Source organism: Lathamus discolor, chromosome 4 (genome assembly GCF_037157495.1).
Source record: "Lathamus discolor isolate bLatDis1 chromosome 4, bLatDis1.hap1, whole genome shotgun sequence".
NCBI classification, from domain to species: Eukaryota; Metazoa; Chordata; class Aves; order Psittaciformes; family Psittacidae; genus Lathamus; species Lathamus discolor.
In genome coordinates this window covers 47,099,186-47,125,039 of record NC_088887.1, presented here as the reverse complement: position 1 = coordinate 47,125,039, position 25,854 = coordinate 47,099,186, and the positions used below count along the sequence as shown (strand labels likewise).

Here is a 25,854-nt window from a genome sequence, read left to right as displayed (position 1 = left end):
CTTTTCTCATTTCAGTCAGGTTAAATGTTACATATTCTTTAGGATGTTACTGTAAAAAGGCAATAGTACCAACACTTTGATGTTTGATTTGTTTAAGGTTTTGATTATAAAAGCTCATGCTACCTTGTATACTTCAATGCATTAGGATCTTTTTCTGCATTATGGAGCAGCTATTAATTTGATAAGTAATTTAGATTTAATTTCATATTATGTAGAGGCAGATTGTTTTTATCAGACCATTATTTGGTTTTTGATAATAGATTGACAACTTTTATTTTAATTAGAGAAATTGATGTATATCGAATTGGTTAAGTTTTTGTTTCTTTTCATTTGCTTTGGAATGCCTGATCATTTGTAAGGAATTTGCCTTTATGGTCAGTATTTTTAAAATCAAACCTTAATTCTGTATTTCAACCATCAGAAGTCTGAAAGGAGAAATACTCTTCTGAAAAGGATGGCAAGTCTGTAAATTCACAAAGCTGTTTTTGTTTGTTTATACTACTTTCAATAACAAATCAGGATTAAATTGTCAATCTTCTTATGACTTGTAAAGGCATTTTCACAAAGAAGGCATTCTTTGGCTCTTTCCTCCCCTCCCCCCCCCCCCTTTTTTTTTCCTTCTGCATTCTGCATTAGAAATCAGAGAACTTCAGTTCCCTCAGGATTACTGAACTAAAAAAATCAGGAATAACATCAGTGTTCTCGAAGATTCTTTATTGGTTCCCTATTATATTTTTTTTCTAGTCAGGTATACTGGTGCTCTCTCTCTCTCTCTGCTCATATTTTATGAAGATTCCTCTCATCCATGTTTAGAATTTCTCACTGGTTTCTCTTTAGCGCTACCAAGCCTTTTTAAAGAAAAACATTCGTGGTTTGCTAGATTTTACTTAAAAAAGTAAAACAAAGCAGACTTGCATTCTGTATTAGTTTTAGGGCTTTTCAAGTGTCAGTACAACACTTGCTTAAAGGGTTCTTTATAGTTTTAATTTAAATGTACACAAAAGGGGGCAAGCAGAAGAAAATCAAGCACAAGTTGCTATTACTGCCTTATAATTGTAACGACTGCTGACAAGAGATGTCTTACACAAGCAGTAATCTAATCAAATGCTTCAACCTCTTGTAAATTTTTGAAGTATCAAACTGTGATTTAAATCAGTGCTGTAACTGCATTTCTCAACTTGGCACCGTTTCTTGAGTCACTTGTAAAGTGAATTGAAATAACAATTTTTAATTCTGGTTGGGCTTTTTTTGTGGATTTGGTTTTTTTTTAACCTTTTTCTTGGACACTGGAGATTTAAATTCTTACAGGGGTTTCAGTACAGTTTCCTGTGGGTTCTTGTAGAGAGCATTGAATTTTATCTGGTTGGTCCATACTGCAGCATTTAAGAGTGGGGTTAAATCATATTTCCTGGCAAATTACATACATATGGATGTTTCTAAGGGCTTACTTAAGCTTTTGCTTCACGTACTTCCAGGAAGTACTGCATTCAGTAGAGTAAGTTAGAGGTTGTGATCTTCTTTTTGCTATCCTGTCTGGCTTATTTAGCCTATAGATTCCTTAGTTCAGGAACACCTCTTATTTTGCATAAAGTAGATTTTGTGACTGTTGGTATCTCTAGGTACTGCTGTATAACAGACGATAAGAGAAAGTGCTTTAGTGTTACAGTTGTCACAAATTATATGCATTTCCTGTTTGTGTTTTAAAGATTACCAGTAGCAGAGTGCCCAGATTCTATCAGAAATTAAGGCCTCCAGTAAAGGTTTCCTCCAGAAATGTTACAGCTGTGTTTCATTCACGGCAAAAATCTGAGGGTCTGAATCATGCTCGAGACTTTAAAATTACAAGTAGGAGAGAAAATTTTGTCAATGTCATTTTGGAAAAAGCAAGCAAGCAGCAAAACCAAATAACTGTTGATTACATACTCTCTGAGTTGATATTGACAGTTATTAATATCATGAAAGGAAAATCGTATGTGGTTAAGTTTGGGGTTTTTTGCTTATGTATGTTGGTTAAAAACTGCAAATCAGTTTGTAATCCTTCATTTTAAAGAGTTGATCCTTCTTTTGTTTAGGGTGGGGCATATCATGATCCACACTCAGAAGATGGAGCATCTACTAAGGAGAATAGAATTCTGTATAATGACCCTGTTCCAAGAAGAGTTGGCAGCTTTTACAGAGGTAATTTTATAGTGGATCTTTCAAAATTAATCAGGAATTTTAACATGGAATGTAATTTAAGCAGTAGAAATGGATACAGTGAAGTATCATGAACAACTAAAAAAATTCATTGGAAAAAGAATTGTTACCTCACTTTCAGAGACTGAGTTGACCTGCTAGGTTTTATGCAGTAGCTGTACTGGTCTCATACTATTTCTTTGCAAATGATAACTTACTTTGATTGAAAAGTATATCCAGTGCGGTGCCTTGTAAAGCAAAAGGTAATTTATCAGGGGAAGTTGAACAAAATAAATTAATATTACCAGAGTAAGCAGTTCATTAATGTTTTTCATTCATATTTTACATTCTTATTAACACTATATCTAACACATTTTTACTTGTAACATATTGACATACTTACCGATCTATTTCAGATACTGTGGTACATGGAACTGTAATGCTAGATTTTAACTGCTCAAAACCTAGGCTCATGTATTTTGTTCAACTTACTAAAGATCAGGATTTTCTACAAGTAAAAGCACATTTATATAATCCCACTTAAGGAAAAATAATAAAACAGGACCATGCATGTGCATGTATATTTTTGTGTGTGTATATAAATACACACAAATAGATATTAATCATAGAATCACAGACTGGTTTTGGTTGGAAGGGACCTTAAAGCTCATCTAGTTCCAACCCCCTGCCATGGCCAGTGACACCTTCCAGGTTGCTCAGACCAGGTTGCCTTGAACAGTGCTAGGGATGGGGCAGCCGCAGCTTCTCTGGGCAACCTGTGCCAGTGCCTCACCACTCTCACAGTAAAAACCTGTGATTTCTATTACGGTACACAAAAGATGGTGATTCCTGAGCAGCTGCCTCATGGCTAAACCTGGGTAATCCTCTTGAAAAAGACAAGGTTGGTAAGAAGCTAATTACTGCCCTGCAAGTGTTATGAGGCTTGTGGGACTCCCCTGAACCTTAAGAAGTCCCAATCAGCTACAATTCGATTATGAGTTACCTAATAACCTTAAGTAGAGACACAAATCTCCCACTGATCCTCTTCATGTTGATCAGTTGGCTGTTGACCTGATTTAGACATGTTAAAACCTGCCAGTCTTCACAAGTGTCCCACTGGAATCTTAAAACCTGTGTACAATTATTAAAGATTGTACTGTTTTAAGCAATGCTTTGGAGAATAAGGTTTTATAGCACATGCAACAGAGAATCCTTAAAAATCCTCAATCCTAATTGCTTTTCTTAATTTTTAAAGCACTTCTAAAATTGGACATGGATTATCCTTCTTTTTTATATGTAGCAAAACAGAAGTTCCAAGGAAGCATGACTTTCCATAAATCATGTGTTGAGGGAACTGTAGGTCTGAGGTTTATTCAGTTCCTTATTATAAACTAGAGGTTTCTTCATCTTTAACTGTATCTATGAAACAAATATATTTTAGTTTAAAGACTTAATTATCGGTTTTGAAAAATGATAATGTATTTAAATAATACATTGATAACAGTATATGCAAAAGCTATTAAAAGAAAAAGTCATTATGAAACTTGAACAAAATCTTACAATTTTTATAGCTAGTGTACTGTGATGCTGCAGTAATGCTGCAACTAGTGTCTGATCAAATTTTAATCCAATGCAGGTATTTCTGGTGATATTCATAATTCTAATAAATATGTGTTCTGGGTATGCATAACCTGTTTTAAAAACCACGGTATGTCTGTTTGAAAAATATGTAATATCTGATTTTAATTCTTCCATTTTTAGTGAGTAATCTCTTAATCCTAGTTATGTTAAAATGCAGTGATTTTTTTCAGGATGGGTACTACTTTATTTTTAGGGTCTAAGTGAAGACAAAGTGTAAACTGTAGTATTTTGTGTCTTTAGTAACAGCATTCCAGTGTTTTATTCTATTTCCTGTTTTTAAATATCGATTGCACTTCTGGCTCCCTACACATAGAAATGTTCTCAAATCTAGTAACAGCTTCCTCAGGTTCTGATGATGGTCTGATTTTACACCTAATACTGTGTTGCAAGTATCATAAAATAACAGCTTTCCAAATTGTAAAAACAGCATGGTTTTTTTTCGGTCATACATAAAGTGCAACTGTGTCTTCACCCTCTTGTTTCTGTAAAAGAGGTAGAAAAGAAGCAGACAACTGCAAGATAGGATTTTTGGCAAAGCTCAAGATGTATTGTTTTTTATTTCTCTGTTCAGTTCCATCTCCACGTCCAGAGAGCACATACATAGAGAATAATGTGTCAAACAGAACCTCTGTGTTACCAGCAGACACCAGCACGGTGGGAAACCACTCAAAGAGACAAACCACCTTTGATACTTGGTGAGTTGTTACTTACACAGATGTGTAGAGAATGGCAGGAAAAAAAAAACCAGGATTTTTAACAGGAGGGAAAATAACATGTTTTTCTCAAAGTTTGCAATTACCTATATGTGCTTAGTTGCTTCCTCTGACTACACTGATACAGCATTGCATGTTTTCTGTCCCCCTTTGAGCAACAAGAAATACTTCATTACACCATCACACTCAATGCATTAAAGATTATATACTTTTGTCCAGTCTTTCCTGAATTTTTTCACTATTAATCTTTGATTAAAGATAATAGAAGGTGCTTGTTTGCATATAGTATGGATAGCAATGCTGTAGCTTCATCTGTGATTCCAGAAGCATGAATTGTCACATAAATGGAAAAAATATCAAAATGCATGTTACCATATCTAAAATAGGACTGTATTAATGAAGAATATAATATTTACCCTACAATGGGGACTGCTGCTCTTTTTGCTTACGCACCACAGAAGGAAATCTGTACATTCTATGGAAAAATGGACTAAGTTGCATCTTACTGGCGTATATTGAATTTAAAAGATTAAAAGCATCACATGGCTCCATTATATAACATAGAACCCTTAACCATAATTATGCTAATAGTATGACAGCATATGCATATCTTTACAGGACTTGAAGGGAAATCTCTTAATTTTGTTGCTCTGAGAGCTGTTCAGCTCTAAAATATTCTTAATCTTCAACTTTGTTCAATCACAACAAAGCACACTGAGTAAAAATAAGCAAATGGAGCTTCAAAGAATTGGTAGGAGGAATGGACTATGCATTTGTGTGGTTCAACTATCCTTTGTGCCACTGTCTGAAACACTGATTTCTGAAAGTGCAACAAGATCATGCTATCTAAAGAACTGTTCTGTGGTTTGTTGACTTAATGTGTTTTCACATGAATGACCTGTGAATTACCTGCTTAAAAAGTGGGCAGGGTGGGGAAGGGAAACAAGTGTTTCAGCTTGTGTTCAGGTTATATGCCATGTAATGGAAGATGTTTACTCCAGAACCCTTGTCACCTGCTCTGATTCACTAGAGTCTGCTTCCTATCCTTCAGTAGCTCTACCTACAATCCATTTTGTGGAAGTTAGCTGAGGAATACGATCATTTATGTAAAAAAGGTGGTACTTATGTTGTGACTTACGTGGCTAAAGAAGGTATTTATTCCTACTGTTGAACCCTTTTACGTATTTTGTTGTCCTTCTTATTGAAGCTTTCTATCTTGCATATAAAATAAGCCAGCTGGAATCTTGTTTTGCCTTATATATCATTCAGCAATATATTATCTTTTATTATGTGGCCAGTGGAAAGAAACATGTAATGTTATTTTAACTCTGAACTAATAGCATGTGTTATAGAGCTGGTTGGGAATTTTTGAACTAAGTGTATTTCTTTGCTTACAATGCCAAATTACTGAAACCAAAACTTTTCAAAGGAACAGACTAATATCCACTAACCTTTCACTGGGAAGATTCTTCAGCTCCAAGATGGAATTGCCTGTCAAAACCAGGGATACACTCAAAATAACAAATGCTGAGGTCAGCATTATTTTTTGGAATGTGAGGAACTCGAGTGCAGGGCCTTTGTTCTTCATTAAGTAAACCACAAACTTGAACCAAGATCTTAGATCTAACAAGTGAACGCTCTCAAGCAGAAGTTGGAGGTTATTCTGGAGCACATTCTCCATTTCCCTCAGTATATTCTCTTGAAGCTGTTTCATCTTGTTGAAACAGTGAAAGGACCACAGAGATGCTGAATATGGCCTAGTGAATAAAGCGCTTCATTAACTTTTAGAGAGTTCAGTTTCAGTCCTTGATCCACTTAACGTATTCAAATATTTTCACAAAGTGGAACAGCTCCTTTGAGAGAAGAACCCACAGAAGAATAAGCATTTCTTCTCATGAAATGGGAGGAATAGCAGTGTCCGCAACACCAAGTTACTGCTATTTTGGCATATGTTTAGCTTTCTCTTTGCTTTTCCTACTCCCTATTTTCCTGAAATGTTTCCTGCCCAGCTCTACATGTTAACTCTGTGCAAGTTGTCCTGGCAATGGTCTAATGTTGTTGCAAAGTTGTTCTGTGCCATAAATGCAGCTTAATCAGATTCCTGAGTGATGCAGAGTCTGTGTTCCTCTACTTAATTTTCTGTATAGAAGTTGTGAAAATGCTTATGAAAATGTTGAAAGCTCTAATGGAATGTGATCCTGCTTACATCAATTTTACGATGAAGTAAATATTTGATGTTTGACTGACATACATGACTGGTACATGACAATTCATCTGGAATTATGAGTGACATGTATTCCACCTGGACCTGCCACTACTGTAAAATATGGCTTCTCTCATACTATTGCTCTGTGTTGCCTTTCTTCTGTCAAAGATTTTGTGAATGTTTGCTAGACTGAATTGTCACAGATGTTCCCTTGTCTTTGTGCACATTTCTTTGCTTTGTCCCTGCTGTCCCACCTCTTTAAAATAAAGATGTTATAAACTCAACTTTTGTCATCAGGTTTTACTCTTAAATTAGTAGATCATTTCTGAACTTTAGGCAACTTGATTTGAAAAAAGACAAACTTATCATCCTTCTAGAATCTTTTTGATGCAAGAGCAGATGTTTTATTTTCTTTCACTTCTTATATGAGATATTTCTTGACCTAGGCGAAATCAGTAGGTATGGGTAAGATGCTTATCCTTGTTCTGCCAGTGTGCCAAAATGCTGGCCTATCTTTACCATTGTTGTAGTTCTAAATATCTCTTTGACATAAGCATGCAGTACTTCATCTCACGTATTAGAAGTGTTGGCATTGGTTGCTTACAAGATATTTGGTGGGTTCTGGAAAGCTTTGTTATTTAGACCTTTTATGCCCATATAAAGACACATATTCTATGACAAACAGTTTGTCATATCTTCACTAGCATTTGCCATACCTTCCTGCAAAAATAATAAAAAGGGGAAATATATATATTTTTTATTCTATATGTATGTAATGCTTACAAACACACACAAACTTTGTCATTCAAGAAACATTCTGTCAGTATCAGTGTAACAATATTGTCATACTTAGTGTTCCTGAAACCAATATCTGAGCAAGCTAGTTTAGAGCTTGTTCAGCTGTGTCCGCAGTACAACTGTTGCTGCATTGTAAATACTTACCAGTTCTTTTATAGGATTCTTGAATTTGTAAAAAATATCAGGAAATTGCAAATTTGTAACTTACAAGCCTAAAAATTGCCTGTGTGTGTTACCCTGGTTAAGCCTTTAGGAATCTGCTCAGCATAGTATGGAGATGTTCACCTTCCTAATAGTATGGCTTTCCCTCTGACATATCCTGTACAAGACACTTGCATATGCATTGTCAGCCAGTATGCTTGCTTTATTCATCTATTTGGCAACACTTGAGCCTCCCTACCTGCCTCTTCTTATAACTAGTGGCTGTACCATGACCCTTTGCCTATCATCAGTCTTTGTTTTCTACTAAAAATTAGGTGATGCACTCCTATGTTGTTTGCAAGGAAGCTTTCCAGAATTTGTAGTCATCAATATTCGGTCCAAAAAATAAGCCTAGTGAAGTATATGCTTTATAAGTTTTCAAAACCAACCACTTCAAAATTTTTATGGTTACTTATGTTGAACAATTCTGGCGCAGGTTGGGAGGCGGGGAGAGAGGAGGCAGGTAAAACATTTATGTATAAATACATTTATATGTATACTTTTCTTAGTGATGCAGTAACCTCAGGTGATCTACTGGCTTTAGTGGCTTCTGAGTGGTATTCTGTATATAAGATAATAGGTCATGGTTTATTCTAGTTAATAAATTTTCCTTTTCAATATGGGGGGGGGTGGGGGTGGGGGGGTGGTGGAAATGAACTCCAAGCAAGGTTCAGATTTGATCTCTGATTTTTAAGCTTTGAATGCCAGGCTTTTAGACCAAGAATTTCTACTATGGCTTCAACTTGTGGGATTTATATTCTTACCTTAAGTAAATCATCTGTCTGAGGTGCTTCATTAGCTTCTGACACATCCTTGCCTTCATTTATGGTAACTGTAACTGCTAATGGTTTTACTTTAAGCAAAAACGAAAACTGGCTTGGAGAATTAGCAGTTGTTCATTTACCTTCCAAAGAAGACTTCAGACTGAGTTTCAGTAACTCCTCCATTAAACCAAAATCTTACATATGTCATTGTGAGCGGTTCAGTAAAGGGAGTAGTATACTGGCAGTTAAAGAGGATTTCCAAGCCAGGCTGTCTGCTGAGTTTAGGGTTGCTGAAGAATAACTGAATTAAGCATGAGGAGCTACCTCCCAAGAAAAACTCTCTGCAATACAAATCTGTCTATAGGCAGCATGAATACAACATGCTTCCTATTTATTCTACTTAGTTAATGTTGAAGCACATCACCTTGCTTGCTCCGTGCATGTTTACTGCTACACCTCATTGTACCTGCATGAAGCTGGATACCTTCGCTGCCAGGGGCAATAAATACTAGTGATAATCACAGAATTTGTGTTTATACCTATGCCTTCTCCAAGTGTCTCAGACCAGAAAAAACAATGTGATCTACGTTATACATCTTAAACATGCAAAAGGCACACAAAGATAAAATAACAAAGGACAGAATGTTTTGCCTTTGGTTTCTGCTTGAGGGTGAGCTGTCAGAGTGGGGACTCTTTTCAACAGCTAGTCTTACTTGCTAATACAAGAGACAGCATGTAACAGATTCTGGTGTGACAATTTGCTTTCAAGAGATGAAGCTTTATGCAAAATACCAAGATACTTGCAGTTATATTGTAAGGGTTTAGTGTTGAGTGATTCGATCATACAGATTTTTTCCTGATAATCCTAATTTTTTCCTGTACTGTCCATTATCGGAAAATCATCTTTTGGGATGCTTAAAATATCCCAGTGTTTCATCTCATCAATCAAAATGTTCTGCTCTATTTTTACTCAGTGCAAAATCCTGGTGTTGAAGCTTCCTGCTATAATGCTATATATGTTCACTCTCTTCACATAATGAGCATATGTTTTGAAGCAGTTGCTTTTCAAGGTCAGTGCTTTTTCAGACAACTGTACTGCAATATGAGTCATAGGAGGTAATGACATAAACCAGTCAGTGTAAAAACACTGGCTTTTGGGTAAGCACCGACTGAAACTGAGCAGAGTTCTCAGCCCCTTATTTTCCTCCTCTGTCTGGTCACAGTAGTCATTAGAGGAAATGATGATCCAGAATTTTACTTCTCTCCTCTCTGCTCATCTGCTGTAGGAAGCAGTTTTCTCACCCAGGTTCAGCAGGCCAAAGAAAAGAATCACACTTGAGTGAATCTCTCTCTGAAAGTATGGCAAAAGTTGTCCTCAAGCTTTATTCTGAAGATTACTTCACCTTTAAAAATATAGCATCTCCATTTTGGAATAGACTTTGGAACAGAAAATCCATAGCAAGACATACAAAAATTTTAAAGAACAATTTAGTGTAAGCAATGAGGACTTCCTCATGATCTGACACTGATTCTTCAGTGGACAATATAGTCACTGGGTTGGTAATTTGCACTGGGGCTATGGTTTAGGGCATGTTTGCAGATGTGGATGCACAGCAGCTTTGGGGAAAGGCTCCGAAGATTCTCAGCCCCATTCACATGACTTTCAGAAGACAAGCAGAATACTTGGGGTGCATGCTTTCCTCCAGCTTTTGTAACAAATTAAGTAAAAAACATTTGGTAAATAACTTCGTGTTTTGTCTGTGTTAAGTCAGTCTTGTGAGTTCACTGAGTCTATAAAGCTGTCAGTAGTCTTTACTTGGTGCTTTAAGTAACTAATACAGGACTGCTGTACTGCTACCTACACAGTGGTACCAAATACAGGAACATGACAGAAACAGGAATCCTTAGCAATCCAGTATATTTGAAGTATGTGTTATAAATCTAATAATTATATTAAACTAGAGATTTTTCCAGTAGCATTGTAACTTCCATGGTAAATCAATGTTGTTGTGCACCTGAATGTGTTTCCTGGATCTTGATGTCAGTTTAAAAAAATCTAAATTAGGGAAATTTCCACCGTTCTCTCTGCCTATGAATCTTTCCTCTAAGCCCATTCTTTTACTCAACAATTGCACTTTATTACAGTGTTTAAACATAGCATGCATTTATATTTAGAACCAGGTAGCATTTCAAGTTCAAGGTGGTTTTGTGTAGAAACTGAGGAACTGATTAAACCACCTATCAGAGTGAAGATATTCTTATCGATGAGGACTCCAGTGATTCCTACCCCAATTATGTTTCACATTTGCTTAGAAAAAAATGTCAGCTTGGCATGTAGTAGCAGCTGAATCACCAGCTGATAACATAGCATTGAAAGCCAGAATTAGAAGCTATAACTATAGGAGACAGCTAAGTGTTGCTACAGTACAGTTACTCCAAGAAAAGCTGCTCCTGTTTGTCATTCTGAGCCCTTAGAACTGTGGTTCCTTTAGATTTTCTGTTATTAAATCACCCAGTATGATTTTCTGTATGTTAGTTCCATTAAATGTCACCCGTTCTCTAGGGTCCAGGCCTGGTAGCATACCTGAGTAATGTGTGTCTCAGAAGAGTATGAGGTCCTGGTCTGAAATGTCAAAGATGGAAATCCACTTCGTCGCTGAAGAGTTTGTTCCGCTGGTTAATGGTTCTTATTTGTTAAGATCAGTGCCTTGTTTCTAATGCAACTTCTCTGGCTTCATCATCCACCTGCTTGTTCTTGTTATGTCTTTGTCTTTGCCCTTTACCTTAAAGATCTTTCTAGTATTCTGTAGTTTCTTCATGGATAAGTGCTTCTGCGCTGCAATCAAGGAAACGAAATATTGGGGCTGGTTTGGCTGCGTTTTTTAGCGTACTAGAGAGACAGAAATCTCTGACTCTTGTAGAGTTCTGAAATTATTTCTGTGATGCTTTCTTGCACCATTTCCAATTTTCAAACTATTTTACACTACAACTGCATTCAACACTTGTGAGACTTGTTACGTCTCACAAGTGTTCTGCAAAAATCATCCTTTTAACCCATACGAGTATGTTTACTGTGTATACTTAAAGTAACATATTATTTATCAACTGCAGTTAATTCAGCTCTGTAGAAAAGCTAAAAGGTGCAAATTCGGTCTTCAGGCAAGTCACCTGTTCTACTTTCGGGTCATCTTCTTTTGCCAGCACTGTCTCACCCACACATAACAAACTAATTTAAGTTTTTAAGCTGAAGTGGACAACAGTAGATTCCCCAGCTTCCCCAGTGATAAATTTGGAACCATGTGAGCAAAGGTCAGGAAGTTCAATTGAAATTGGTTCTCTTGTGAACTTTGCAACTCCTGTCCCTCCAGCAAGCAATAGATAAACTGGACCTGTGCTTTTATATGTCATCACTATTTGTATGTTCTCTCAGATACAATTTTCAGTTTTGGAAAAGACCTCCTGTGTGATATTTTTGTTTGTATATTAAATTCTGGGGTTTGTGTGTATGTATATTAAAAACAAGACATGCATGCTTTCCTTTTCCCTATATAACTATTCACTGGTTTAAGCTAATAATTTTGCCTAACACAGTGTTCCTCCTATCCCATCTAGTAAGACTATCCAGTGTTTGTATAGTAACCCTTGAACCAATGAATGCTAAAACATTAAGAATCTTTTTGTTTAATCAATACTTTGCATTCTTTGGCTTCAGATCTCATTATTACACAGAATTTGCATAATATCAAAATAAAATATCTCTTACGATACCTTGTTTCATGTTTAGGAAAAGTCCTGAAAACCTTAACAGTCACTCAGAGCTCAAGGAGAAAGAAAAGCAGGGGTTTTTCAGGGCAATAAAAAAGAAAAAGAAGAAATCTCAAACTGTAAGTATACAGTATTTCTAACAGAAAATATGTTTATCAATTTTTAATTATACCATTTTAATATGCTAGATTAGTACAGTACCTTTGTATTATTTACTACCATGCCCACATGTATCTATTTGTTCTTTTATTTTCTTTCTTCACTATATGAAAATCAAATTCTTTTCCTGTTAAGGGTTTATTTAAGTGCCTTTTTCAAATATTTCTTCACCTACTAGTCCAGTGCATCTTTGTGTACATTCAGAGTCTTCGAGAGCCATTTTTGATGCAAGTTTAAAGCTGATGTTGTGGTAAATTCTTTTGCAGGATATGGTGATACCATTCCAACAAATGCAGTATCATGTGTCCCCAGAGCTTGAATAGTTTCAGATACCCATTGGGAGGAGATCAAACAGTTATAAATGAGAATTCTTTTCTAGTCTTTTTCATGGCAACGTCTTGATAACAGCCTCCATCTTCCTGCTGTACCCATGGCTGAAATAAGGAAGGAACTAAATGATCTTGAGGTCCTTTCCAACCCTAACTATTCTATGATTCTATGATTCTATACATCTTCACCATTCTTAATGTTTTATGATTTTGGGGGGAATAGATTGTGGCATTTGGTATAAGCCTTTGGTGTCTTTTATATGTTTCTACATTTTCATTTAGTTTTGGGGGAGAGAGAAAGATCTTTCTTTTATCTGAGAGCAGAGGAGTGTTATATTAACATTTCACAAAGTTTTATAATTATATCTCCCTAAGAACTGAAGTAACCTAAACATTATCTCATCTCATCCTCAAATTACAGTCCTGGAAACAGTAAATAATTTAAAATTTCATTTACATGAAGCTGCAATGTTTCCATAAGTGTAACTGCAGTTACAGTTTTGAACGTACTCAGAATGGAGTAAATCACACTTGCCCATAACAAAAGAGGGTAACTAAATCAAAATACCTACTGTCACAGAGCGAGGTGCCATGATTCTGGTGGGTGTTGGTGGAGAGCTGATCTATTGAAAACTGGGGGAGAGGAGTGATTATCAGGCTCTTGTATGGTACATGTGCATATTAACTACCACTCAAAAATGCAGCTTGCTTTCCTTATGGGCAAGTTTTAGAGCAATGCCATCTACCTTGCCTTCTGAACTTGTTCATCTTGATACCTGTATGCAGTTCAAATATGATCATCTGCATTACCCAACTAAACAAAACACCTCAATTATAACTCTGGCATTATTTGATGTCAAAATGTCCATGAAAGGAAAGCACACAAAGGCCATTGGTTCCAGAGGTACAAAAAAAAAAAAAAAAAAAAAAGGGGAAGTGTTAAATTTTCACTGTTCAGTCTGCTCTGATCCCAGCCATTCAGCTGGGATGGCAAGGAACACTTTAAAAGCCCAGCTGATACATAGTGTGTCAAACTGTTTCCAGATTAAACTGTGTGAAGGAAATACAGATTGGGTAGTGTTGCATCTCAAAATCCGGCACTTTCCAAAACATCTTAATCACAAGTACATTTATCTAAAGCTAAAGGCAATCACTAAAAACTATCACTAAAACTAAAGCTATCACACAAAACTGAAACTCTCACTGGTTACAACGGAGGACAGATTTATACATAATCCTTATTCCTGGTTTTTCTTACTCTTAAGAAGAGAGGGAGAGGGAGGGAGAGAGGTTTTGCATAAGGAAAAATTATGTTGGCCAGTTAGGGCCAGTATCTTGCAGAAAGATGAATAAATTAGTGAAATAAGATAGTAATAAAATTCTTCCATCCTCAGCTAGAAACTTGCTGCCATCAACTTGATTTTTTGACCCAACCAGAGACTGAAAAACCTCTTTCATTTCTGCTTGCAGCTGTTTAATGGGACAGTGTCTACGGATAGACTGTACCCAGTGATGTGTGTACAAGTTTCTGGTTCAGACACTCTTCTTTGTTCTTCTTCATGTGTCAGCTAAGGACCTCTACCTCACAAAAATAGGGGTGTTTGTTAGGATCTTCCATCACAAACAAAAATTATTACCTTAAGTTCAGCACCAAGTTTGACTTCAGTAGTAACAGCGCTGTAATATTGGCTTGTCATCTACATGACTAATGTTTTCTATGAATTCATATTAAAAATCCAACAGATAGGTTGTAACTACTAAAGATTTTTCTGAAGTTTGTAATTCTTAGACTCCTAGAAGTATGACATTTGATACAGCTTTCTGCAGCAAATAATAAACTAGATCTGAGAACTGTCAAAGTACTGAAAAGCACATCATAGCTAGCTAGAATTTATTTCTGATATCCTTTGGCAAGTCTCATTTTGCTGGTGATTCTGAGAGTTGTAAAAGATACATGAAATTGGATTGGAGGCATCTTCTTAATATTGTAATTCTCAAAACCTCTAATAGCCCAGAACTGATCCCAAATCCTGACACTACCTCCTGCAGTAGTTTTTGTTAATCATTCTCCCTAGAGTTCTCCGGGTGCAGTTCCTCATGGGATAATAATTGGTACTTCCTCCTTTGGGAATTCTTTGCAATATTGTTTTTTCTGGGCTGTTCTTATCCATTCTTCCCTTCATTTTGTTTGGAGTCTTTTAGTAACATAGCAAAAGATTTTGAGGATTGCTAGAGTCACTGTTTTTTCTGTCATCTGCCACCAAATAATTTGATATCCATGAGGGTTGTGCTCAGTGTCAATGGGCACTATCTTCAGAGGAGCCTGCATTTTGCAGATCTTGGCACATGTTGCAAGATACAGGTCTGAAGAGATTATCGGCTTTGAAAAAAATAGGTTGTAGGTGAGCATTTCCCCTAGAGATGCTTTGATTCCTTTTTATTTTACGGAACTTGAAACAGGAAATTCTTCTGACTCTGAAGTTCCTAAGCGATCCATACTAATTAGTGACACTCCTTCATTAACTTGGATGGAACCTAGAACCTGAGAAAGCTGTTCAAAAGCCATTGCTTTTGGTAGTGCACTCACCATTCCCTTTAGTCATATAATCATTATATTGTTATTATTGTTAGTGCTACTATTGTTATTTAGTTAGTAATTGATTTATTTATATTTATTTATAATTATTTTGTTATTTATATAAAAATAAGAAATGTCATACTGCTTTAGGTCATTATCATAAGTAAAGAATGATGGCCAGAATTACAGAATTTGATCCAAAGCTTGGTAAAGTCAACAAGACCTATCAGCTGTTTCCAAAAGGCTTTGAAATGCACTCTGCGTTCCTAAGACACATAGGTATAAGAATAGGTGTACTGATCTCTTTTTACATGCTGTATATGCATTGAGTTCCTTGAATTTGTTCCATATGCTTTTTTCATCGCTATTGTATACTCCCAAAGCAAATTATAGGATTGATACCATATATTGTCAGAATTTACCAGAAAAAGAATTAATGTAGTAAGGACAGATCTCTTGAATTGAAATACTATGCATTTAGGTTTTGTATCTTATATTGCAGACAGACTCAACCAACGGGGAGAATCCAAGCATCAAGAAATCCCTCTTTCCTCTTTTTAATTCAAAGAATAATTTAAAACATAGTTCTTCTTTGAAAAAGCTTCCTGTAGTCACTCTACCCATGGTATTAATTTTTAAGTACAGTAGCACTGTAAAATGCTCCAGTAAACTTGTTTTACTGACTACAGCAGCATGTGTTTTATTTTCATGGGATCACTTTCTCTTCGTGCCAGTTAAGTATCTTGGGCCAGTTCAATAAATTCAAGTGAAATTGGCAGTTCTGTTGAACTAGATTGCACCTAATTTCTTCATTTTTGTCATATTTGATACACTGAAAATACAGAGTTCCAGAGACAATGCACCCTGGGACCAAGACTAAAGGAGGAAAATAGTTCTGAAATCATGTATGTTTTAAATTAAACTGTCTTATTCTGTTTCAGTCAGGAAAAAAAAAATAACCTGGCTTGGTTTACAACTATATTGGAAATATACCTTTTAATGCAAACAGCTCCTTTGTGTATACATTAAATACATCAAATATTAACGACAGATTATCTGAAAACTAAATGTTAGCTCATGCCTCTGCTGTATTTTTGGTTTTCCTGATTGTTCATGATAAAAGACAGTTTGCATTAAAAAAGCTTACATTTCAACTGTCCTTTTTTTGCTCAGAATTCTTGATATGAGATCAAACTCTCCATGTAAGTTTTAAATTATCCTTCTGCCATAAATTTTGTTGGATTTGCAGCTTGGGTGGGGAGTTTCTCAATTTCTGCTCCAGCCTGGGCTATTTGTGGAGGGGAGGGCAAAGATGCAAAAGAAAAAGGTCATGGTTTTGTGATGGCAAAATCAGCCAGACATCAGTTTCAGGAGATTTTGGTCTGCTTCACTCAGGAACAAATTTATGGAACTGAGCCATGGTCTTAACTGCAGTATGGAATGCTTTTAAATGAAGATGAGGCTCAACCTTTTTTATTTTTTTATTTTATTTTTTGAAGCCTTGTTTAATTGCTCTCTCTTACAGCAAATAACACTAACAGCATGCGAATGCTTTAAGGGCTAAGGGTATAGCAAATCTGCATGATTTCCACAGCCACTTGCTCTTACTATGGGGAAAACTATTGAAAGGTCAGTGCAATTCTGCTGCAGTAATGGGCTTCACTTATGTTCTGCAATTAACTGGGGGAAATTATTTACATATGCTTAAGAATATATTAGGAGACCAGTATTTAATATCTTGTTGCAGATGCCTAGCAGTGATGGTCAGGATCTCTTGGCATTACAGAAAGCCATTCATCCTTCTAATCACCAGAGCAGCAGGCAGAAAGATTGGCATCCTGAGAAGATGACAGAAATCCAGCCTCATGTAAGTAGCATTATCAATTCCCTGTATTTCAACATCACTGAGGTATCTTGACAGCTTTTTCTTCGGTGAATAGAAAAATTGCATTTGATGTTAATTCCCAACCTTCCTATTCCCCCTTCACTGAATATAAAAAATTGTGTGCCTGCAGTCCTGCATAATTCTTTGAAAATCTAGATATGAATGACAAGCAAAAAAAGAGAGACGAAATGTCCCTGTGTCAGTCTTTGAGCCTTTCAAAATATTGGTTATGTTTCTATATTACAGCCAAGCAACATTACAGGATTATGTCTATGGTAGCTATCCAGTGCTGTTGAAAATCCCTCAAGTCAGCTCTGCAAACTACGGTGAACGCTGAGGGCACACTGCTACTTGACACAGTGATACTGGATGGGGTCACCAGAGCATCGTGAGCTTAGGGTGCAGCTGTGCCTCAGCTGGCACAAACTGTGATTTAAGATTTAAGCAGGCTGCATTACTGGAGCATAGCAGTGCAGTAAAGCAACTTCATTTTCTCCAGTTCAAAAACCAGCTTGGGGGGAATGGTTTGAGAGGGCGCTTCAGTGCCATGCTCTGTTGCCATTACAACATTGAAAACCGAAGAAGAAGGTTTATTGCAGCTGCAGTGTTTGAAGAAGCTACTTTTTCTGTGAGCTGTGGAATTTAATAAGGTTATTTTCATACCAGTTTGTATACCCATACTCAAGCTTCCCTGGGCTCTTTTCAGTGACCCCATGCCTCCATTTTCCTCCAATCTGCTCACCATTAAAGAAGCTGTGAGTGACTAGAGCAGCTTATCACCCAGCTGCCAGCAAATGAAATATCCCACTACTGAGTTCTGCCAGCCCTTATTTCGGTGCAGATGACTACTCAAGACGCTCTCTAGCCTCTAACTGAGGTTTACAAATTTCTTAGGAACTTTGTATTTCTGATAATCTGTGGCTTATAAAATGTGGCTGAGGCTCTAAAGTTAATAGCAGGAATAGTAACAGAGGGACAGGTAATGCAACTGTCTATGACTCTGTTTTCATAGGAAACAAGGTTAAAATAATTGAAGGGAACAACATTTTTTTCTGATGTAGACAAGGTTCCATCTTTTCAGGTAGTTAATAGTTTGAATCATAATGAGAAGAGATTTTCTCAGGAGTGTACTCATAGGTTGGAGTGAAGCATTCCAAATGAATACAAATTTAAGTGAAGAAGTCGTGTGAAGTTCAAGGTGTTCAGTTTAGGATATGATAGTTTTGCCATAGGAAGTATGATGTAATGGATAACAAGTGGTCAAGTGCTTTCCCACATGTCTTTCAGACCCAGCCACTAAAATCTCTTCGAAAGCTCTTACACCTCTCCACTTCAAATCATCCTGTCCCTGCTGAGCCTCGCTTCCAGCCCCTACCAAGTCAGCCAGCCAAAGCTGCATTTTCTGAAGTGCGAATTCACCCCATGAGTCAAAGCTCCAGCAGTGGTAGCAGCAATGTGCGACAAGAGCCTCAGCCGAAAAGCAGGCCAACGCTGCAAATACCAAGCCAGCTGGAACCTACCTGGCATGTCTCTCCAGTAAACAGGGGCGCGAGTGATGGGCCTCCCTACTCAGATCAGCTGCCTTCTAAGAGCGGTCAGAACGGGCACACATATAACCGAACAAACCGATCGCGAATGCCAAATCTGAACGATTTAAAAGAGACAGCCTTGTAATTGCACTCCAGAAAACAGGCCGGGTCAGGGGGAGATGAGCGTAGGGGAGTGGTGGTGGTTCTGGTGATGGTAAGACTGCATTTCAGCTTTATAAAGGTGTGCAATATGTACATGTGGAGCTATGCTGTTCGGCACCACAGTGAGAGTCAGGGATCATACAGTAAAACAAGTTGAATTCTGAATTATCAGTCATCAGAAATGTCGCTGGATGCCAGGCAGAGTGTGCCGGTCAGGGAGAAAAATGCATTGCTGTTTTCTCTCACTTACATTCCAGCTTTAGTGCACATCTCTGTCTGAAAGCTGGGAGACTTCTGGTTTTATTGGCACGTATAAGGGTGAAAGCATTCATGTCTAGACCTATGCCCTTACTACATTTTTTGCTGCCTAGTTAAAACAGTGGGGTTTATGTGATAAAAGTGTATCCCTATTAAGGGTTTAAAGTTAAATTGTATGTCTTAAATTTTGTTTTTTAAACTTCCATATTTGATAGGATTTGTAATATTTATTTATGATGACCTAATATCGTACTGTTATAATCATATCTTTTATGTTATAATGTAAAGTTATTTTGAGCTGTTTGAAACATTGTGAAGCAGTGCAACAGCTACAGTAGTTTCTATAAAAAACTAACAGTAACATTTATATATTGCATCAGGAGTATTTTATTCTATATATAAATATATATATATAAATGGAAAATAACTGTCTGTTTTTTAAATATATTCATTTAAAAGAAAAGTATTGTTATGACACTATCTGCCATATTTTTATACATTTGTGATATAAAGTGCAGTATTATACTTCTAATAAAAGGAAGTTGAATGTGGATATACATGTGACTGTAACAGTATGAATCTTGCTCAGCTATGGGAGCCCGGTATTACAGGCATTACTGGTAACAAACAAAAGACAATATTCAATTCCGAGCTTTATTATGGGTTATTTTGTTGGAAGGATTGGCCTCATGTAAGAGACTGCAGAACTGTACAGTAATCTGAATGTGGTATGTTCTCCCCTGTGTCCTTAGCTTTCCTAGTAATATTAATGGGATTTCTGCACCAAGAGCACAGACCCCCAGTACCAAATTTTAGTGTCCTCTAAAGTGCCCCATGACTACAAGCTAAAGCAGGTGCTCTTCCACTTAATAGCAGGGGTGGAAACCAAAGAAACATAGCATGAGTTGCAAGTGAAATGCCAAACTTTGACACTTACGCATAGCATGGCACTGCAGATCATAGTATAAGCTTTTATACATGCGTATTTTACATCTTGTTTAGCAAACTGTTACTAATAAGGTATACACTGTATTTAATTTTAAACTACTCTTGCACTTTTGTTATATTTCAGGATGTATTTAAAGCTACAAATCTGATATTTGGATACTGAGGAGGAAGGTTGCCATGCGACTTCATTCCTCCTTGGGTCTTACTATCCGAATATTTCCGTACACAGTTCCGTTACCAGTCTCAGCAAAATACTAGATCTTGGGTTCCAGTCTCCTGTACAAAATTGTTAAAACTGCCTTTATGTTGGTGAATGTTGAGTGTAGCAAATACACAACCTGATTCCTCTGTTGCTGCCAGTAGACTAAATCACAGGTGAGCCAGCAGGAGTCAACAGAGTTATGCCAGTCTAAACTTTGTGCAATAAGAGGAGAGTCAGGCCTGTAGTGTCAGAACAATACAATCTTTCCTTTTCAAACACATGAGCTCAATTCTCTCATTACGCTGCAGCATAGTTTGTTTTCTAATTGTCCTCATAAGACATTTGTACTTGCCAGTGTGTTGTCTTTTCCAAAAAGAGATTAACCTGAATGTAAATTCAGTGATTTAGCCATAGTAGGTAACAGAAGCAGCCAGGCAGCAAGAACTAACTTCCTACTTGGACAGCAATGCAAATGGTACTTCTCAAGTCATACCAAAGTTCTAACAAAGGCAAATTTGGCACCACTGCTCTAAAAATCTTTGTCAGAAAATACGTTATGAAAGGATCTTACACTAGGTCTGTCCAGGGCTAAAAGTCAGTCTTCTAAATTTGAAATACTGCAGAATAAGAATTCTTTCTTTGTCAGTTGCCTGCAAGAAATGTGCATGTGATTTTCTATAGATATGTAATATATTCTATTCTCTCTATATATGATATATACTGTGGTGATATATCATATATATAGCATATATAAATGCAGTAGACATGAAAGCGTATTCCATTTTTTTATAAGTTCAGTGGGCATCCAGAAAAAACACTGTGGTGTAGTCATCACCACCAAAGTTTAGCAGCAAATTATAGCAATCTTTTTTGGATTCACCAGTTGGTCACAGCTAGGTTAGTCCTGTTAGTCCTGCTTTGAAATGGGCTGCTGCCACTGAAATCCCTCACAGAAGCAGTGTCTGAGAGTGGGGCTCTAAGCAGCACGGTTTGAATGTCTCTGAGGGAGTGTTTCAACTAGATTCTTCTGTACTTTTTGGATATGTATCCTTTTCGCCTCTGCAAGACTTTTTTTAGCTTGCTTTTTTAGCTTCATGCTGGGGATGATGATACTGGGCTGTATGTGGCTGTTCTGATTTCTAGCAAAGAAAAATGTTTCCAAAGGTCGGTTGTTTTTTCTCAGTACCCATTAAGTTAAATGAGGGTAATCTCTGACTGTACATATAGCTGTTTAAAGTAGTTAGCAAAGCTTCAAGGGTGACCCAAGGAATGTTCAAGTATTTGGTGGCCCGTATTTACAGAAAATTGTTCTACTTTATACTGCATTTTCTTCTGAAATTCAACAAACCATGGTAGATTTCAGTTGAGTACTAAATTGTGTTGAATATGTGTAGTATTTTCTTCCTTCTGTTGGAAAGAAGGTCCAGCGGCTCAGCCAGCTGGCACTGGGATAAATGGTGTATTTTTAACCTGGTCTACCTTCCCAATATTTAGAATATTGCTAATGTAATTTCGCCAACGCATCCAAAGGCATCTTACTATAGTGACTGAGATTTGCTGGCTTAATAAAGGGGAAGAGAATTACAGAACAAACTATTTCGTAAATGCGAGCTTTCCTCTTCACCGGTCTGTGAGTCTTGTGCTACATGTTGTATAGATCTACTTAGTATAAAGTATCTTAGCTAAACTGGATTTTATTTTTTGGCAATCTGTTTTGCCTTATGGCATCATTAATGATGTGAACAGAAAAGAAACTAAGTTTCAGAAATTAATTCCAGTCATTTTGCAGAACTCAAGCTGCCTAAACTCGTCTCTATGTTTTTACTACAGCTCTTGAGCTCTTTTAATTGAAAAGAAGCACCTTAAGCTCATCTTAACTGAACCTGTATGTGTGTTTAAGCTGTCCTTTTAAACTGCCATGTAAATGTATTAAATTAGAATAACTTTTTTTTTTTTTTTTTTCAGCAGACCTGACCACAGAGAACAATCTCTTAGAGCTGTTTAACACTTTTTGCTACATTTATCGCAGTCCATGATTCGTTGCTCCTCTGAGAGGTTGCCAGCAGGGAGCACTGGGCAGAGTTCTCAGCAGGAAGTCAGTGATCCCAGATTCAGTCTCTTCTTCCTAAAACATTCCCCATCCCACATGGCTTGGGACTGATAGCGTCTTTGATTTCTCATACCAAGTCAGACACGTCTGACTGTGTGGGTCCTGACACCACTCTATTTACAGATAGATACTCACTCTTTTAGATCAATATTAAAGCAGGCCTCAGACTTCCAAACATATGAGACACCCTCAGGTCATCCTTTGGCTTGACGCCCTTCTCTCTGCTATACCAACTTGTTTCTAGGAGCAAAGCTGGAGAGGTTTGTCAAGAATCAGTGTCCTGTGATAGGTTTTTAGCCATTCTTTGTCACTGCAGTTAGGTCTCTTAACAGATTAATCTCACCAGTGTAAAAAATTACATACCAACCTTTCCTTTTTTCTTCAAAAGCCACTGTGGCTAATGGCTGAGTAGACTCGTATGTTCACCCAGAAGCAGCTATGTATTCGTAACAATTCAGTGCTGTAGTCCTCCCTTATAAGAATGAGAACACAGATTATACAGCCCTGAGAGCATGGTTGTGATCTATTTAGCTAGGGCAAAACCCAGCCACTTTTGAGGGGAGCCATGCTTTGCAAGTATTTGGGGGTTTTATTCAAGTTTCATTTTTTTGTTGTCTTATAATGACTTGGTAGTGAGACATGCTTCAAAAATATCTGCCTGTAATTCATTCTGTATGTGTTGAACACTGTCAGAGTCGAGCTGGGAGAGTATCTGAATCCCAGTCACACAAAGAGTATGAAAAGGATAGCCATATATTAATATACTGCAAATTGAGGGTGGCAATGAATGTTTATTTTTCCCATTCCAGCTAGGATACATAATACATCAATTAATGGGGTTATATCATAACCCATGCACTGGGGCTGTTGTTCATGTAAGTAGGCTCACCATTAGAAACAGGAGTGTCACAGAAGGTGATTGGAAAGGTGATGTGCCCTATTTAACCACTTCTAAATGACCTTCAAATCAGGACCACCATTTCAGAACAGGTGCCTTTCCCTGTGCAGGTCTTTCTAATGGTGTCATAATCTTAACCATTCATTAACTGGGTTTGTAGTGAATGAGGAGAAAAGCCATTTAACTTCTGGCCTTTGTTAAAAAGGGAGCAATTTGATAAACCCTTTTAATATAACACAACTTGGAAGTTCTAGATGTTGGCTCCTTTTCAAAGGGTCAAACAGCAGCAGTGCATCAATGCTCAGGCTCATCTGGCATAGGAAGGCTTGTGCACATCACTTGGTTCAGATGTACTGAAACTGAAGATTTCTTGCAGTCACAAAGCAAATTTCATGTAAATTAAGCAAAGTAAATGTTACAGGAAACCCTCTTTAAACTGGAAGAGAAAAACTGTAGTAGGTCATCTGTTCTCTGTGGACTATCTTAACAGGTGCTGCATGAGACAGCATAGATAAATCCGAAGGATTAGGTCTGAAATTTACTTGCTCCAAGTTCTGCTTGGGTGCTTATTTGTTATCTTGTGTACAGCCAGTTGTTTGGTGCAAAAGTTGGCTTTTGACAAACTAAGAGGAAGATGCATGAGAAGTGTGAGAGGACCAGCCCTGCTATGTTTGGATGCTTTCATTCTACTAAACCAGATTGCTTCTTGGGCTCTTTTAGAACATAACTCAAAATATGCAGCTGGGCAAAAATGGATCTTACGACATGGCCCAAAAGTCTGAACAGGGAATTTGTGACTTAGGCTAAGAGTGACTCTACGCATCTCTTGTCTTCTCTGCAAGTCAATCTACCTCCTCTCTCTTGCAGAATGTGGTCAAGGTATGGTTGTTCAAAGCTTACTATTGATTCCCAATTTTAAAGAGACATATAAAAATATTCTTCCTCTAGGTACTGTTAGCAACCAAGTAGTAAAATCTTGATAGGCCTTCTGGTATTGTTCTGAAACCTCCAAGCCATCTGAGCTCTCCTTCTAGAATCCCAATGCCATCCTTTGCACTGCTTTGCAAGTCTTCCCTTGCCCTTCCCCTTGTGGTTCTCAAATATTGCAGTTGCCTTGTTCTTTGTTGTCTCTCTAGTGCAGATTATCAGGGAGTTAGAGGCCTTATCTACTACTCCACCCTGTTTGCTGTTTTATCCCAAACAGCTATCCTTAGACTTGCTCAGGATTTTCTTAATTTTAATTTTCCACTTCATCTGGGTGAGATACCTTACCTCATTGTGCCCCCACCAAAACACGCTGCCTGCCAGGCTTCTTCTGTTCCACCAGGTCTCTGTTCTCACAGGGCATTATTTCTCTGGATCCATTCTGAGAAATGCAAGGTGGCATCTTCATTGTACAGGCTTAGAAGTGCATTGTGAAGTGACTGCTGTTGTAGAGCTTTCCATTAGCAACGTTAAAGCATGTTCATAGCACAAGCTGGAAGCCGCTATTCAGGTTTCCTACAGCATATGAACCTCTTGGTATAAACTCCTGACATGTAAATCCAATGGCAGAGCTTTTAAATCTATAAAAATGTTAAGGCAAAAGTTTAAGTGTAGGTAATTGTCTCAACTTTCCTTTTCTTCTTACTTTTTTTTTTCGCTAGTGCACATCTTAGACTCGTACTACTGAAGAATGTGTCTAATTGAAAGGAGTAACATATATATATATATGTATATTGCTTATATGGAACAATAAGCTAAAATCTTCCCTGAAACCGTAATTTTGTTGGAAATTCTATGCAGGCATTTTAAAATCTGGTTTATCTGCTAAGGACTTCCAGGACTGCTTAGATCGCCACCGTGAAATGCTGAATTCTGAATTTGTGTCATTTGGGAGCAGGAAGAAAGAGGTTTAGAAATATGTGATCTTTTTTCACAACCTGCCAGTACAGACTATTCAGAAAATAAGCTGGAGAGGTAACTTTCAAAACTTCTACATTTATGGGTAAGGTTCCCTGATATTTTTTAACAGCTACTAGAAATCTAAAGCGCACAAACTTTTAAATTTACCATGCTTTCTGTTGTGGAAGGGATGTGATGTGGTGTTCATCTTTTTAATCCTGGAATACAAATTGATTTTAAAATGTGTTGAATATTTAAGGATGACTTCATGCAACTTAATAAAACCATTTGTAAAGTGTTTGTATACAACCCTTTGTATCATGTTGTTGGTACACACCTTACCAGATTTTTTTTTTTTTTTGGGGGGGGGGGGCATGTATTCCATTCTTAATTAATGTACAATTTCTATTGTTGCTGTAAATATTCTAAAAGAGGAAAAAAAAAATCCTGTGGTAACCTTAATTATCAGCATGGAAATGGTTAATTTTTACTGAGCACAATGTATTTTTGAATGGGCCTTCCAAACTATGTCTTTAATAAAAATGCAGATTTTGCACTAGAACACTGGCGTTGCTCAACAGCTGATCTTGTTCCCGACATGTCTCCTCCAGAGCACCTCCCCACACGTTAGCTCGGCTCAGACGGCTGT

The 25,854-nt window shown here is 37.2% G+C and overlaps 1 protein-coding gene across 11 annotated transcripts in view; it reads left to right on the top strand.

Moving 5' to 3' along the window:
• Positions 1 to 25,505, top strand: part of CDKL5 (cyclin dependent kinase like 5) — a 138,644-nt gene extending 113,139 nt beyond the window's left edge. For 2 of the 11 annotated variants that reach the window (XM_065677357.1, XM_065677359.1), the window contains 6 exons: positions 2,073 to 2,178; positions 4,388 to 4,511; positions 12,283 to 12,382; positions 15,832 to 15,954; positions 17,077 to 17,196; positions 18,502 to 25,505. In XM_065677357.1, the coding sequence (XP_065533429.1) occupies positions 2,073 to 2,178; positions 4,388 to 4,511; positions 12,283 to 12,382; positions 15,832 to 15,954; positions 17,077 to 17,196; positions 18,502 to 18,888 (960 nt within the window). In that variant the 3' untranslated portion in view covers positions 18,889 to 25,505. Of the gene's footprint in view, positions 1 to 2,072; positions 2,179 to 4,387; positions 4,512 to 5,958; positions 7,020 to 12,282; positions 12,383 to 15,831; positions 16,532 to 16,854; positions 17,197 to 18,501 lie in introns of those variants that run through there. The other 9 variants (XR_010612262.1, XR_010612261.1, XM_065677360.1 and 6 more) reach the window with 9 other exon arrangements.
• Positions 25,506 to 25,854: the final 349 nt, after the last annotated feature.